The 15,362-nt window shown below is 47.7% G+C and overlaps 1 protein-coding gene across 2 annotated transcripts in view; it reads right to left on the bottom strand.

The window, feature by feature from the left end:
* Positions 1 to 1,280: 1,280 nt before the first annotated feature.
* Positions 1,281 to 15,362, bottom strand: part of LOC144785327 (E3 ubiquitin/ISG15 ligase TRIM25-like) — a 40,141-nt gene continuing 26,059 nt past the window's right edge. The window contains exon 2 of one of the 2 annotated variants that reach the window (XM_078664294.1): positions 1,281 to 3,273. In XM_078664294.1, the coding sequence (XP_078520420.1) occupies positions 1,625 to 3,256 (1,632 nt within the window). In that variant the 5' untranslated portion in view covers positions 3,257 to 3,273 and the 3' untranslated portion in view covers positions 1,281 to 1,624. The remainder of the gene's footprint in view (positions 3,274 to 15,362) is intronic. The other variant, XM_078664293.1, reaches the window with a different exon arrangement.

Genomic DNA, 15,362 nt, shown 5'->3' with positions numbered 1-15,362 from the left:
AATTGCATTTAAGGAATCTCAAATTGAGATTCCTTAAATGCAATTAATCGCAATTTAGCGATTTCTAGAATTGCGATTTTTGCATTTGGGATGATGAATCCCAAATGCAAAAATAGCGCTCGCAAAGGGCCAGATTCTCAGAATCTGGCCCTTTGCAAGCCGATTTTAGTTTGATGAATCTGGCTGTAAGTTCATTCTCATTTTCATTCGTTGTTACAGCCAGAAAATCCTTTTTGACCGAAAATGTAAGCCATGCTATCCTCTGGCTGTACTCCTAATTCGCACCCCTCCTGGGGTGATTAGTACTAGTCTTGCTACAGCCTTTGCCCTGACTGTAAAAGTAACTAGTTGACGCCATGAAAGGATGTTCCTTGCTTGTTTTAAAAAGCCCATCTTTTGGAAACCATGTTCTACATGCTATAATATTTATATATAGAGCGATTGGTTGGCTCAACCGAGTCAAATCAGAAAAGACGATGGAGAGAGATGACGCAACCCTTCGGTCACAGTTTTCAACTTATGGTTTATTTCTAGTTGTAAGCACAGCCTGAAATAGGTTATCCTGGTTATTGATAAAATGCTTTTCATGAGTGATAAATATTTGTCAGTTTGAGTGTACAATGACTTCAGATTCACAAGTCAGCAATTCTTTTCTGACTTAATGTCTGAGTAAACCTGGGGGCATATTTTCAAGCCCCTAGTGCCCCCGGAGTGGCGCTTTTTTTTTACGCTCTGGTAGGCTGTGTGCTAGCCCATATTTACAAGGCCATGCAAAGCTACTTTGTGTGGCTTAACACAGCCTTGTAAATAGGGCCCTATTCTGCATTAAAGGGGCATGTCATGGGTGATGCTGTGGGTGTTCCCATGCAACACCCATGGCTTTTTGACACTGCCCTAGATTTACAGGGATTGGTTAATCGGAGGCAGCGCCAAAAAATAACGCTTTTCAAGGGGAGGTGTTAAAATGACGCAGCAAAGAGAAATACTTCAGAATGCAGCACACATTGAAGGAGCAGAACGCCATTAATGATTGTTTTTGTGCAGGAAGGTATCCTTTGGTGCCAGGGTGCCTGCATTGGTGCACAGCTGCTGTTCTAGTGCCAGTGCAGGGGAGAGCACAGAGGTGCACCATATTCCTGTAAATATGGCGCATCCCTGCATTTTTTTGAATGACGCGGCTTGGCGCAGCAAAATAGCTTGCGGCGCCACACTGCACGATTTTATTGTAAATATACCCCTTTGTTTGTTAGCCACCAGCAACAGCTTGGTCAGAAATTACTTCAAAGACTTTAGGTAGAGTTGTGGTTATATTTTTAAATACCACATGATTCTGTTTTTCAAATGTATCTTTATTCAGCAATATTACGTTTCGCAATGCTACTTCCACAAAGTACGTTCAGGGCCAGTGTGGCAAACTTGGTTGAGACAAAGCACACCTTTTGACATCATAACTGAACTCGTATTGTAAAGCCTCTAATATATGAAACCCACGTCCGAAAGAAGAGTCCATGGTGCCTAGCTGGATGACTGAAGTGGCGGCAAATCATTTGGGTGTACACTAACCAAAATGGATAGGTGGAGAAAGTCGAAGATTATAAGAATTGCAAAGACCATCTGGGACATGTCAACATTGAAGGCTCCGGATTCGGACCCAGCCGCCATCATCCACACAGAAAGCTGGTTGGAGGGGCTCAGTGAAGGCAGCAGTGAAGGTGTAGAGGTGGCTGGCCGATTCTGACACATGATAAAAGGACAGGACCCCTGATTCATAGTCCAGGTAGATGCCAAACCTGTTTGGGAATATTTCACATTCTAAGTCTTCAGCCTTGGAGTTGTGGTATGCTGTGAGTCCTTCCATATTCCAGTCCAGGCACCAAGACTTGTCATTATAGCCAAGGCCGGAATGGTGTCCAACTCTCTCAATGCTGGGATAAGCCACCCCAATGGCCCAGATCCCTGTGGAGCTGGTCTCCACTTCCCAGTAGTGTTGCCCAGATGAGAAGGCAACAGAGCCTAACACCTGAAAGCATTCTTTAAAAACATCAGACTGCAGGCTCAACGCTGGTGTTTGGGAGTGTGAAACTGTTTTCAGATCTTGAGAGACCACCATGGCCGTCTTTAGCCCAATGGTGCCCACATCCAAAATTATATCTGATGCTCCCCTTAAATAAATCCCCCTCTTCGTTTTCAACTTGGGGATCATTTCAATAAAGCTGTTCAGTACTGACTGCAAGGTCACCAAGATCGTACGTTCACCTTGGTTTTTGGTCGCCGTGTCCTTTTCCTCCTCACTGGCTGCGCTTGTGGCACCCTCCTCACTTTCCTCCTCACTTTCATCAGGATCATTCTCATCTACATACAGGAGTTTGCATTCTTCCAGCAATGTGAGTGGGTCAGTGTGGCTACACAGTTCCTTCAGGTGATGCATCTTCTCTGCAATGACTGATCTTTTGTTCTCCTGCTCCTGGATGTGATGTGAGATTTGGAGGAATGTGTTTGTTTCAAGGGCTGTCATCTTTGATTGAAACTCTTTCTCCTTGGCATCCAGCAACACCCGGATGTCTGAAAATAGAGCGCTGGTGTTTGTTTTGACGCGTGTCATCATTTCGCTGAAGTACCCCTTGTATTCTAGCAGCCCGTCTACTTTGTGCCCTGTCGTCTCACTTTGCACGGTCAGTTTCTGTAGTGCATGCTCCAGCTCCTCTTTCCATTTCTCTGAGGCTTCGGACAGTAGCTGAACCCGGTGGTCCTGGTGTTTCTTGACCACACAGCAGGTTACGCAGAGGTAGGAGTCATCATCAGCACAGTAGCACTTAAAGAGCTCCTTGTGGGTAGCACACTTCCTGCTCTCCAGGGGTGTGGTGGGCTCTGTCAGGAAGTGACTGGCCCGTTCGTTGTGCTTCTGAAGGTGGCTCTCACAAAGAAACATTTCACACTGCAAGCAGAGCTTCTCAGCTTGGGTAGGGGGGCCGAGGCAGTAGGTACAGAAAACTAAGCTTTTTTCCATCTTTGCCTGGTTGGAAAGGTAACACTTGACCACATTGTTCAACGTCCAGTTACTTTTCAGCTTTGGTCTCTTGAGGTACATCTCTCGACAGTATGGGCAAGCAAAGACCCCAGCCTCAGTCTGCCCGTCCCACATTTTCCGAATGCATCCTCTACAGAAGTTGTGCCCACATCGCAAGCTCACTGGGTCTTGGTACAGGCCCAGGCAGATGGAGCACTTTAACTCCTCCCCAAGGTCTGACGTTGCCATCCTAGATCTCGCGATCTCTGAAAAACAACAAGAAAAGTGAAGGTCTATTAGCCTGTCAAGCTTAATTTACCAGGCACTGCAATGCACAGTCACCTAATTTACGGGATTATACTCTAGATCCTTGAGAAGGTTATAGAAATTTGAAGTGGTTGGGATTTCTCCCTCCTTGCTATCAGAAACTCTCCCTTCGTTCTCTCTCACACTCACACTTGTTAAAATGTTACATTCTTTAAACTGTGTTTTTCTAATTGTTTTGTAAGTCCCCTTCGCATGTAGAAAACAGCAAATCAAAATCAAAGTAAATATTGTGAGCAAGTCAATTGTGAATTTATTTCCTTGTAACTATAGTTGGCTAGCCAGGAATCTCCCCCCACATTCATAACCTTAAAATCCTTCCACGCCATCAGAATTGACCTAGAATACACCACAACCTTTTTTTATTTGGAATAACTGCAGCAGATTTCCTAAATTACACTTTTCCCAGAAAGATATAAAGTGATAAACAAAGAAAAGAAAAAAACTTTGAAGAGTGATCTTCCCTTCTAAACTTGTTTCTACAATGACTAGGGTCTACTTTGGAGTAGAAAGATGACACTATAGCAGACATTTTAAACCGGTTATTTTTTTCTTTTTCAGAAATGAAGCTCCCTCAGAAATCTTAAATAAGGGGAGGATGGATGGGTTGGTTATGATTCTACAGAGGACCCATCAATCGAGAACTGCGCCAGCCAGGGACCCTCCCCAGAATCCTAACTTTAATATTGAATCCATAGCGGTGCCAGACTTAGGACGGGGGTACTGGAGGGTTATGTTAGACAAAAAGACTCCAAGATGGAAGCACCTTTCCTAGCATCCAAATCCAAGCAACTGTGAGCGCAAATGGTATGTCGAGACCCTAAGTTACAGCCCTGTGAATCTGAAGAACAGGTTTTTGGGATTCTTGTTTTTCTATTTTATTGAATTGTTTGCCACGCTACCATAACATGGAGTAATGGTCAGCTTTTAGCATTTTCACCAAAAGTGCTCCTGCAATATTGGAGAGTAGCGCTTGCAAAGAAAAATTCTGGCCAACCTAGGGGGGGGCGCCACCTCCCCCACCCCGAAGTTTAATTGCTTGCCAGAAAAGGTCCTAATTATGTCCTTTGTCCTTTCAATGTAGTACTACAAATTACCTCTCATTTATAAAGTATGGTGAATAAGTTCTGCAGGTGTTTCAATAAATGCTGGTTTAGGAATTAGTCTGATTTATGTGAAAATATGACACCGCCATCTTTAGAAAAGAGTGACTTCTAAGAACCAATTTGTGACAATGAAAGGTAGTGAAAGCCTCCTCCACCAAAAGTCTCTGGCAGAGGTGGTGGCAACCAAAAGTATCCCCTTACACTTCTGCACAGGTTCAAAGAGTGACTAGTACTAGTTTGGACAAAATTACATTTCATTTCCCATACAGAGACAGGTTTAAAAAACCAGAGCCAAAAACTTTTTTCAACCCCTCTATAAAAATCAGAAAGTAAAAGAATGCTAAAGAAAGATTTTTGTCTTGGAAATTTTCTATGTATTGTAATTGCTTTTTTTAATTTTAATTTAATTTAATTTAATTTTTTCTTCCAACCAGCAGTTATATAGCACATAAGACATAACATTTAACAGACATAATGTTGCATATGACACTTTGCGGTTATTATACAGACTATACACATAACATTAATCATTTTTTTTCACCCTTTCAACCTCAGCGGGCAATGATGTACTTCCATGTGTTCATGTACTGTAATTGCTTAGAGGTTAACCCTGATAAGTTCGACTTCGCCAAATGCAAAAGGTAAAGGCGCCACTGCGTCTCCAGTGGAGCGGTGATACTGATGCTAAATATACTACATGCAAAACCTTCTCTATTTCTTCTTCCCTCAATATGCCTGTGTTGATGGGCAATGAGCTTCCTGGGGATGTTCACACATTCCTCAAGCAAATTCAAACATCCTTACTGCAGGATATGAGAAGCCTCCTGACTGCGAGAGCTCGGGAAGGTGTGGCAAACCCTTACTTCGCACCCGGCAACAAATCCTGCCCGCAAGGTAATACGATTACTGATGTAATTATCATGCGTAGAGGTCCAGGTAACACGATTGCCTCTCCTAGTTCAGTGCATTGAAGATCACTGGGGATCCTGAACCACCTTCTTCAGAGATATTGGTATTAATAGAATCAGAAGAAAAGTATACAGTTCTATGTTAGATGCTTTGAATTTACATGTTGGTCTTTTTTCATCAGGTTGAATATATAGATGGAGGCCCTGATGGTACAAATGTAAGTGGGATGGAATCCAGGACTTTGGTAGTTTGTGTTTAAAATAATGTTTGTTGTGAATTCAATGTTGCTGGGAGATGTTAAATAATATCTTTAAAGCTTTTGAGTTGATCGGTTTCTTATAGATGTTACCCATGAGCCTCACATCAATCCAAACTAAAACGTCCCTTCTCAAAAAGCTAACAAACTGAATATCCTCATTTATTCTCAACATGAATCGAACCAAAACAGACTTAATCTGCGTCCCGACTCATTTTAGCTTGGAGGATCGAGTTTACCTTTTTTCTCACTATGGGGTCCAAGGGCCATATGTATGTACAACCTGATTTGCGACTCTCAAATAGCGATTTTTAGGAAATCGCTATTTGAGAATTGCAAATAGGAATGTATGTAAAAAATCACAATTTTTTAGCAAATTCTTAATATTCCTTAATTGCGATTACCAAATTGCGAATCGCAATTAAGGAATACTTTCCCATTCATTTCTATGGGCCAGTAACTTGTCACTTTCTCCGCTGCTTCTAATGAAACCATCAACCACCCACTCCAAGCCAAAACAAATGATTGAGGGCCTCTTCTCAACGGTAAGCAATTTAGGGTTATTGGATGGGAGTGTGATCCGATGAATGCACTATTCTGAGCTCTTACAGCCCACTTTATGGTCACTCTTAGGATTTGGATGTGTCATGCGTGTGACATCTAGGACATTCTTGTAACTCCAGCAATTCCCAGCTAGAGGACTAGAGGCATCAACACAATGTAGTGATGTTGGAGCGAAACTATTCGCACCCATCAGACATTGCCAAACGTACTGTTGACAGCGCTCTATGTAAGTCAGTACGCAGGTCACTCTGATCCCAGCGTCTATGATTTTTCAACAGGTATCTAAATGCATTCAATATTCTATGTATTCTGACCCTTTTGAGTTAAGTCATCTGCTGTTTGTGGAGGGACTGCTGTTGTCCCATCAGTGTCCATGTCTGATGAGGATTCCTCCTCTTATGTCACACACTCAATGCTTACGGGTAAAAACAACCTGTATATGCCCCTCAAGACAGCTGTTGTCACTTTGGCTTCTTCGCTTCATGCAAGAAACCCCAGAGGGCCGCAGTCAGGTGACGTATCATTACCTGACCTCTCGACAATTCCTCTAGCAGCTTCAATATCCTCAGCCTAGTCGCAAGGCTTATTCAGGCACCGTAAACAAGTGTCAACACTAGTTGGCAACAAACTTAGTTATGCAGAGAATATCAATGTGTATTTAAGGCCAAGAGGTTTCAGATTCTTTTTCACATGCATGAAGGAAGCTCTCTACTGTTGTACCGCAAGTGTGTAATCTGGGAAAATCAATATGCTTGCATTCTCTATGGTGTATTGGTCAACTTTCCTGACGGCTTGCAGTATTGTGTCCCTGTCTCAACAGTTAAGTATATTAGTCAATATGGCTCTCGGGCAGAATGAGAAAGAGGTCTCATGGTAGGCCCTCTGTGTGCATGTTTTACTGTGAAGTGGGGAACAATCCCTGGGAAGGCAAAATTATGTGTACTCTGGTGTATTTCATCCTTCGATGCTTTTAGATAGTTCTACAGTGCACAAGTTATTGCACCTTGCACAGCCTTTTGCTTCCTCTGCTCTTCCTTCAAATAACACGATTCATTCTCTAGCTCTTGCATCTGACTTTTGAGATCTGCCATTTGGAGTTGTAGCTCTTGTATATCCGTCTTGTTGCTGTCTATTCTTAAGGAGAGCGTGTGTTGATTTTCTCTAAGCAGGTTAAGTTCAATGCTTCAGTGTCTACCTTATTTTCTGTTGTGACCAGCGTGGCAACTAATGCTGCTAGGATCATGGCCAACTTGTTACGACTTGGGACTTCTACTTCGTATACATATGTGCACTTGATCTAGCTTGATACATCCCCACAAGGTCCAAGTCTTCAAAATTCCATCTCTGTCAGTTGCAGGACCTTCTTTTATTGTTAATGTGCCCATTGAGGTAGCCAGTGGTTTGAGGGATTTCCATATAAAAGTGCCCAGTGATACAAAGAGGTGCGCTCTTTTTTAAAAAAAACTTTTTTATTGTGGTGTATCATCAAAATGTCACATGCAAATGCACAATTGCGTCCATACAGGCAATAATTAAAGGCATGAAGCAGGTGGAGTAATATTACACAGCCCTTCGGTCCACAACCCGGAGATCGGACGGCGTCCGAGTAGAGCGGAGCCATAAAAACACAGCAATATCAGCCTTGCATACAAACAAAATAGTCACACCACTATTTTCATTTAACAGAACATTGCTCAAAGAAAACAAATCCAGCAGAGAAAGTCAAGATAGCCCACACTCCACCCCAGGGGTCCAGTTCATATCAGTGATGTAACATCGTCCTAGGCCCTAATGATGTAAAGCAGAATGATAGGAACATCTCGCATTGCGCCAGGGGAATAGGGGGAGAAAGGAGTAGAAACCAGTCTAAACCACCTCAGCCCACACCTTCTTTCCTAGGTCCCCTACGGGGCATCGCCAGTTCCGCCGTTGGAGAATCACATAGGTCGCCACGGAAAGCATTCCAGTGTCCCCACTTCTGGTCCCACACCCTGGGGCAGCCCCTCAGTTTATATACGGTTTTCTCGGCTATCATGCATTGGTCCATTGCGGCCACCCATCTCACCACCAGTGGCCTGTCCAGGGAGCCCCATCCCATCGCTATGGATCGTTTGATCAGCAGGAACCCCAGTGCCGCCCACCGCAGTTCAGAGGCAGTGAAGTCGTTCGGCCCCCAAACATTGAGGACACACTCCTTGGGTGATGTGGAGAGTGGTTTGCCCAAGGAGCTGCTCATTTTACGCAACGCAGCCGACCAGAACTGCTGTATCACGGGGCAGTCCCACAGGATATGGTAGAAGGTCCCAGGGAGACCGCAGCCCCACAGGCACAATGTGTCGGGTCGTCGACCGATTTTGGCCAGGGTGAGGGCGGACATGTATGCTCTGTGTAGCACTTTGAGCTGGATTAATCGAAACCCATGGCATATGGCCGACTCCCTCGGGGACATTAGCGCCGAGCGCCACTCATCGTCCCCCAAAGGACCCAGGTCAGCTTCCCACTTGGCCCGCAGCGGCAAGAAGGAGTCAGGAATGTTATTGCAGAGCTTACGGTAGGTCAGGGATATGGCCTTTTCAGGGAGAGGTTCCGACAGCAGCCTATCCTCCAAAGGGGAGGATGCAGGTATGGAGGTGAAGTCCGGAAAGGCGGCCTGTAGGGCGTGTGTGATCTGTAGGTACCGAAAGTACTCGGTGGGTGCTAGGTCATATTGAGCTTGTAGGTCACTAAAGGTCAGCAATTTACCTTTGCATACCAGATCTCCAACCTCAGAAATCCCTATCGCATCCCACCGTTCAAAGCCACGGGAGAAACAAAGGGAGCCCAGACGTTGCGCGGACCACAGAGGCGAGGTTTTAGTAAGTTTGTCAGCCCAGCCCAACTTTGCATTGGCTCTGTGCCAGACGGCCACCTTATGTGCCATAGGCCCAGCATACCTAGCCTTCGTGGGTTTGCTATACAAGGCCCCCAGGTAGCCCTCTCGCCCCGTCTGGTCTCTGTCCAATAAAAAGGCTGGGTTCTGGGGTGAGCCATGTACCCATTGGTTAACCACCACGAGCTGGGAGGCCCAATAGTAAAGACGGAGATTAGGGAGGGCTATTCCCCCGTCATACCATCCCTGAAACAGCTTATTGAGAGCAATACGAGCCGCACCACCATCCCAGAGCAGCAGTCGGAGCTCACTCTCCACTGTCCTGAAGTATGAATCTGGAATGGAGAAGGGGCAGTTCTGTAGGACATAGAGGAAGCGTGGGAGCGCTAGGATTTTAAACAGTGCCACCCGTCCCAGGAGAGAAAGCGGGAGGGAGCGCCAATGAGCAACGTCGCTACGAAGCCTGCGAAGTGGGCCCAGCAAATACCGATCATAGAATAGTTGGAAGTCAGGGGTGATGAAGATACCGAGATAAGTAAAGCCTTCAGAGGCTAACGTGATAGAGAACCCCCTGGGCAGGCGAGGCGGCGGACCATGCAACATGTACAGCACCGATTTGGTCCAATTTATTGCATAGCTCTAGTATTTCCCAAAGTTGGTAAGAACGTGGAATAGGCTGTTGATGGAGGATTGAGGGGACGACACGTATATTAGGATGTCGTCGGCGTAGAGAGAGATCTTGTCGACAGTCTCTTCGCTCCATCGTAAGCCTCTGATTGAGGCATCCGTACGAACCCAATGAGCCAAAGGCTCCAGGGTGAGGGCAAACAGCAAGGGGGAAAGGGGACAGCCCTGTTTGGTGCCTCGATGGAGAGGAAATCTCCGGGATAGGAAGTTATTAACCCGGACTTGGCCAAAGAGGTCAGTATATAAGAGACGCACCCATCCGATAAATTTGGGTACGAAGCCAAAGCGATGGAGGACCTCAAACAGGTAGGGCCACTCAATCGAGTCGAATGCCATCGCTGCGTCAAGGGATGAAATAGCAGCGTCCTGGGACATGGTGGGCTGACGGCTCAACACACTTTGCACCCTGCGGAGATTCAGCGCCGTGTTACGACCCGGGAGGAAACCGGACTGGTCGTCATGAATGAGGGAGGGGAGGACCAGAAGGAGTCGAGTCGTCAGTAGTTTAGCCAGGACTTTGGCCCCAGCGCTAATCAAGGAAATCGGTCGGTAGGAGCTACATGCAGTAGGGGGCTTGCCAGGTTTGAGAATGACCGCTATAGAGGCCAGGCTCCCCGTAAACATATTCAAAAGGTGGGGGACAATGTCAGTGACCATTCCCTTCAGAAACTCGACCGGGACTCCGTCAGGACCCATAGCTTTGCCGGAGTTCACTGCAAAAAGCGCCGTGGTGAGATCGTCAGCTGAGAGGTCGGCGTCTAGGGCAAGCCAGTCAGAGTCTGAGATGGTTGGGAGGCGCATCTCCTCCAACAGCTGTCTAGATTCGGAAGACGAGTAGCCACTACCAGCGGTGTATACAGTTTCAAGGTGGTCAGCGAACACCTCCGCAATGTCCTGGGGGTCTACTACCACAGATCCATCAGGCCTAGTGATGGATGACACCCATCTGGACCCTTGGTCGCGACGCTCCAGCCATGCAAGCATCCTGCCTGCACTGTCTCCTAATTCGTAGACCCGATGACGCGTGTGGAGCAGGCACGCCTGCGCCTTTTCTTGGGTCAATGCTTTGTAGACCAGTTGTTGGGCTTGGAGACGTTCAGCCGCGGAATCCGATGGTGCCGCGTTGTAGGACGCCTCAAGGCCGATGAGAGTGGTCTCCGCCTGCGTAATGTGCTCGGGGTGTTTACGCAGATGATTTGTCCTAAGGGCTAGTGCTTCACCTTTTACGACTGCCACGTAGGCCTCCCAAAGTGTAACAGCCGAGTCCACCGAGCCCACATTTTCCGCAAAGTAGAGTTCGGTACGTTCCCGCAACGCCTCTCTAATATCAGGAACCTGCATGAGCCAGGGATTAATAACAATGGGTCCCCTCACCAACTGGCGGTTGTAAGTTAGGTCCACCATGAGTGGCGAATGGTCGGAAATACCGCAAGGGAGACCTCTCGGGCGGACAAAGCAGCCTATGTCTGCGATGGGGCAGAAGAAATAGTCAATTCTTGATGTACTGTGGTGTGCGTTAGAGTAGTGTGTGAAGTATGGGGTATCTGGGAAGTGAGTGCGCCAAATGTCTTTCAAACCTAAAGCCTGAGCGAAGTCAGCCAAGTCAGAGCTCTGACGATGTGAGCCCCTCTTGGGCCTACGGTCCAGGTCGTCGCACATCGTGGCGTTGAAGTCCCCGCCAATTATGAGTGTGTCCGGGGGGTGGCCCAACAGTTGAGTGCCCAGTTCTTTGAGGGAGCCTCGTACCAAGGTTGGCGGGAGGTATGCAGAGATGACATTCAAGGGGCGCCCCTCCCAGGAGGCCTCAACAATAGCAAACCGGCCCAGAGGGTCGGCCCAGCAGCGTGAGTAGGTGAGTGGGAGAGATTTCCTAAACAAGATCCCAGTACCTCGTGTGAGAAGTTGGCCTGATATATAGTGCTCACTATTCTAGTGATCACTTTGTATCATACCAAACAACCCTTATTGATGATTGGTTGTAAGTCAACCTTTCAGACCAGCTATCCTAGTAGCATGGACACGAGCAGTCTTCAGGCTAAACTCTAGAGGGCGTGTTAAGCCAGCTGTTTTACCATCACATATACCCCTTGAACCCCAAGTGAAAGGACACCACACAAGTTGTTATAAAAATATAGGATATTTATTAATAACAGTTCTACCCTGAACTCTTTATGAGTCAGGGAGCTAAGCACAATACAAAACTCTTACGAAAATACTTCAAGTTGCACAATTTACACAAATGCCCGAGGGGCACGAAAAACCATATACACAAAAAGTGGAATGCGAAATACTAGCAGGTAAGTAACAAGATCCAGAGGCTTCAGGATCGCTAGGACTACACTACTGAAACCTAAGGTTAGGAGCAGGAGGCCTAGGGAGATCGGGTGCAGAGTGTGCACTCTCACGCGGGATGCGGGAAGAAGTCTATGGATGCTAGCGTTTCTAAAGTTACTGTTTCCGGACGAATCCGACTAGATAGACTGAAAACGACAAAGGATCTGGACACTTGGATAGTGAACCTGTGCTGGAGTACCGAGATACTCAAGTTACCTAGCCCAGGGGCCGCGGCTGCATAGGGTTCAAGTGACTTCGGGAATCCTCGTTGAAGTCTATGGAGCCTGAAAGAAGAAGTTGCTGGCAGGCGACCAGTGAAGATGTTCGGTGTGATTCAAGGCTGGATCAGTGAAGGAGACGACCTGAAAGCAGAGGGGACTCAGTTCTTAATCACTAGCCAGTGATTATGTGGGCACCAGGATGGCACCGGATGAAGTCACCTCAACCAGGTGAGTGGGCGACGCTGGACTCTGCAGTCACACGGGCTAGGAGGCGATGTCGGCGACCAGGCTGGAGGTGCGAGCTGTCCCACGAGGCTGTCGGCGATGCTGGACTCAGGATTTGAGCAACAAACCTTGACAAAGGCAAGCCCACGCGGTGGAGTCAAGATGGCGTCTGGAGTGGACCAGGAGGGTCCAGGGCACTTCTTGTTGGACAAGAAGCAAGGGCCAGTCTAGGGGACCTAGACCAGCGGTGAAATCGTCGTGGTACGTCGTCAAGAGGGTCACTAGCCAACGGGCAAGTGACCGGACAACGTGGCAAGCAGCAAAGAAGCAGAAGGGCCCCACGCAGATCTTGTGGATGCTGGGGGGCTGGACTTCGGTGCTGGAGCTGCTTAGGGTTAGGGCTTCTCAAACCCCAATGCACTTACTCGAGGGTCTCTCGGGGGTCGTGCTGGTGAAGCGTCGTGCAGGTCTTGAAGATAGCCGGTCCCACGGGTCTCGTCACACCCACGAATCTCAGCTGGGCTGGATGATGTAGGTAGAGGTCAGAGATGGCAGGGAATCCGGGTCTCGTCGAGCTGGGCAGTCTTGATCCGGAGGATGGACTTAAAGCAAACCGCAAGAGCTTTGATGGTGCCTGCTGGTGCAGGGTGGCTACTCCTTAGCCACAAGGGAGAGTCTTCAGAAGAGTCAAGAGTTCCTTTCGTGGAAAGTAGTTTCAAGATTATCTAAACTGGGAAGGGGGCCTGCTCCTACCTTTATTCAAAGAAAAGGGGCTGGCACGTGACTAAGTCCTGCCCTATGGGTGGGACTAGGAGGGGGGTGGTTACACCCCTCTCCTTTGTCCGTTCTCTCCCCAGCTCAGGGGCTGGTGTGCCCCAGGAACTGGTTTGAGCCGGCATATGCACAGTGAGCACCGGGGTGCCACTTGCAGTCACCTTCCTTTCAGCCCTGCCTACCTGGGATACACAAAATCCTGTCTGGGATGGTGCTAGCACCGCCCCTGACAGGAAACCCTTTGTCCAGGCCTCCGTTGCTGGAAGGACTCCCAGCAGCAGGAGGGCAGACTTGTGTCTCGGTGGCAGCATCCATTTTGTGGAGCTGAGGCTATGTCTGACTTTTAACCGGGGTTCACAGTTACATACATGTCGTGTCCCTCTAGAAGGGTGGAATGCTAACCCCGTCGCCAGAATTGGCGAAGGGTTAGTATTCCAATTCGTATGACACCTTACTCGACATGTTTTGATAATGCTATACCAAAGTTAGCATTTAACCGCGAGGATTATAATGCACTTAAGAGTATATGGTATAGCGTTACCATGGAACAGCTATTTGGACTTGGTTCCGCAAGCTGCAAACGGGCTCAGCTCATGCCAGAGCACCATCTCACATAATTCCAAGCACTCTGCCTTCAGGATTGATAAGGCCTGCCATAGGAGTGACTGATAGGAATATATGTGTCCATTTTAGGGTTAGATATAGGTATACTATATCTAAAGCAAAGGGTGATTACAGCACCTTGCCCCAGCTGTCTTGCAGCCAGTTGTGTCAGTTTTGGATGGCCAGCCAGGGGTGGCATAATACATGCTTCAGCCCCTGGTAGGCCCTGGGTACACCTATGCCCTGGATACCTAAGGTATACTATACAGGGACTGATAAGGTGACTCAGTATCCAATTAGATATGTACCTAGGGTACATGGAGTCCATTTTAACAGAGAGAGCAGGAAGCATGGGGTCCTGGATAGCAAGATCCCAGGCCAACTAAGTCAGAAACCAGCAAAACACTAGGCAAAAAGTTGGGGGCAACCATAGTCAGGTATCCACCTTCCTACATAACCCCCCCCCCCCCAAACGAAAGGAGATAAGGCTATCCTTGACCAGGTAAGCCTATATTGCCTGAGTGGCCATATGGGGAGGTGTATGCACTGGCATGGTTACCCCCTATCTCATGGTCCACTAAGCAATCCCTCACCCTAAGGGTATCTGAGGGTCTCCACCATAGGGAATCTCTACCTGTGGTGTGTTTTGGTAAAGAAAAAGGCTGGTGCTGATATGGAGTACTGAAGTGAGGCTCCACTAATTTTGGGCTCAGCTTCCTCCAATCACTATCCACCATACATGCCTTTCTTTCCAGGACTGAGTTGCTGTATGCTCTCAGGGTCAACCTCTGGCTACCTAAAGCTGGAGGCTGGGTCCCTCTGGTTGGCTTACTGGAGGGACAGGTCAGGTTTGGGGCCCTTAGGTCCCAGGTTTGGCTGTGCCCAACAGTGTCCATCTGTGGGAGGTCCCTAACTAATTTTAAGGGGATCCCTCAGGAGTTTGTTTTATTTTCACTTGGCTAGGACTACTAGCTTCAGTGCCCTTAATCTGCTGATTGGGGAGTTCTTTTGGACAGGGGGCCCTTTGGGGTCCACCACTGGCCTCCCTGACCTCTACAGCCCTGGGCTGACTGAGGCAGGGTAGAGAGGGGCAGGTTACCTGCTCCAGACTGGGTACCACCTTGGAAGGGTCCACTGACATCAGGGGTTCTGCCAGGCTAGGCCTGACTACCTATGGGGCAGTTTCTTCATAGGGGGTCAGATCAGTTCCCTGAGGAGGCTGATCCTTTCCTAAAGTCTGGTGGGAGGGAGATTTCTCTTCCTCCTCAATGCTCTCTGTCTGAGTGGAGTGATCCATAGTTTCAGGCTTCACCACACTATTATCTGTCTGAGTTTGAGCTGTGGCCATCACAACTCTCCCAACCTTTTCAGGAGGGGACTCAGTTTGGGTATGGGCTGTTACCATCACAGCCTTGCCAACCTGTTCAGGGAGGACATCTTGGACTGGGGCTGTGGCTATCACTGCCCCACTAACCTTACCATG

The sequence above is a fragment of the Lissotriton helveticus genome, chromosome 10 (assembly GCF_964261635.1).
Source record: "Lissotriton helveticus chromosome 10, aLisHel1.1, whole genome shotgun sequence".
NCBI classification, from domain to species: Eukaryota; Metazoa; Chordata; class Amphibia; order Caudata; family Salamandridae; genus Lissotriton; species Lissotriton helveticus.
Note: the sequence above shows the minus strand (reverse complement) of the source record. Positions and strands in the feature narration are given on the sequence as shown.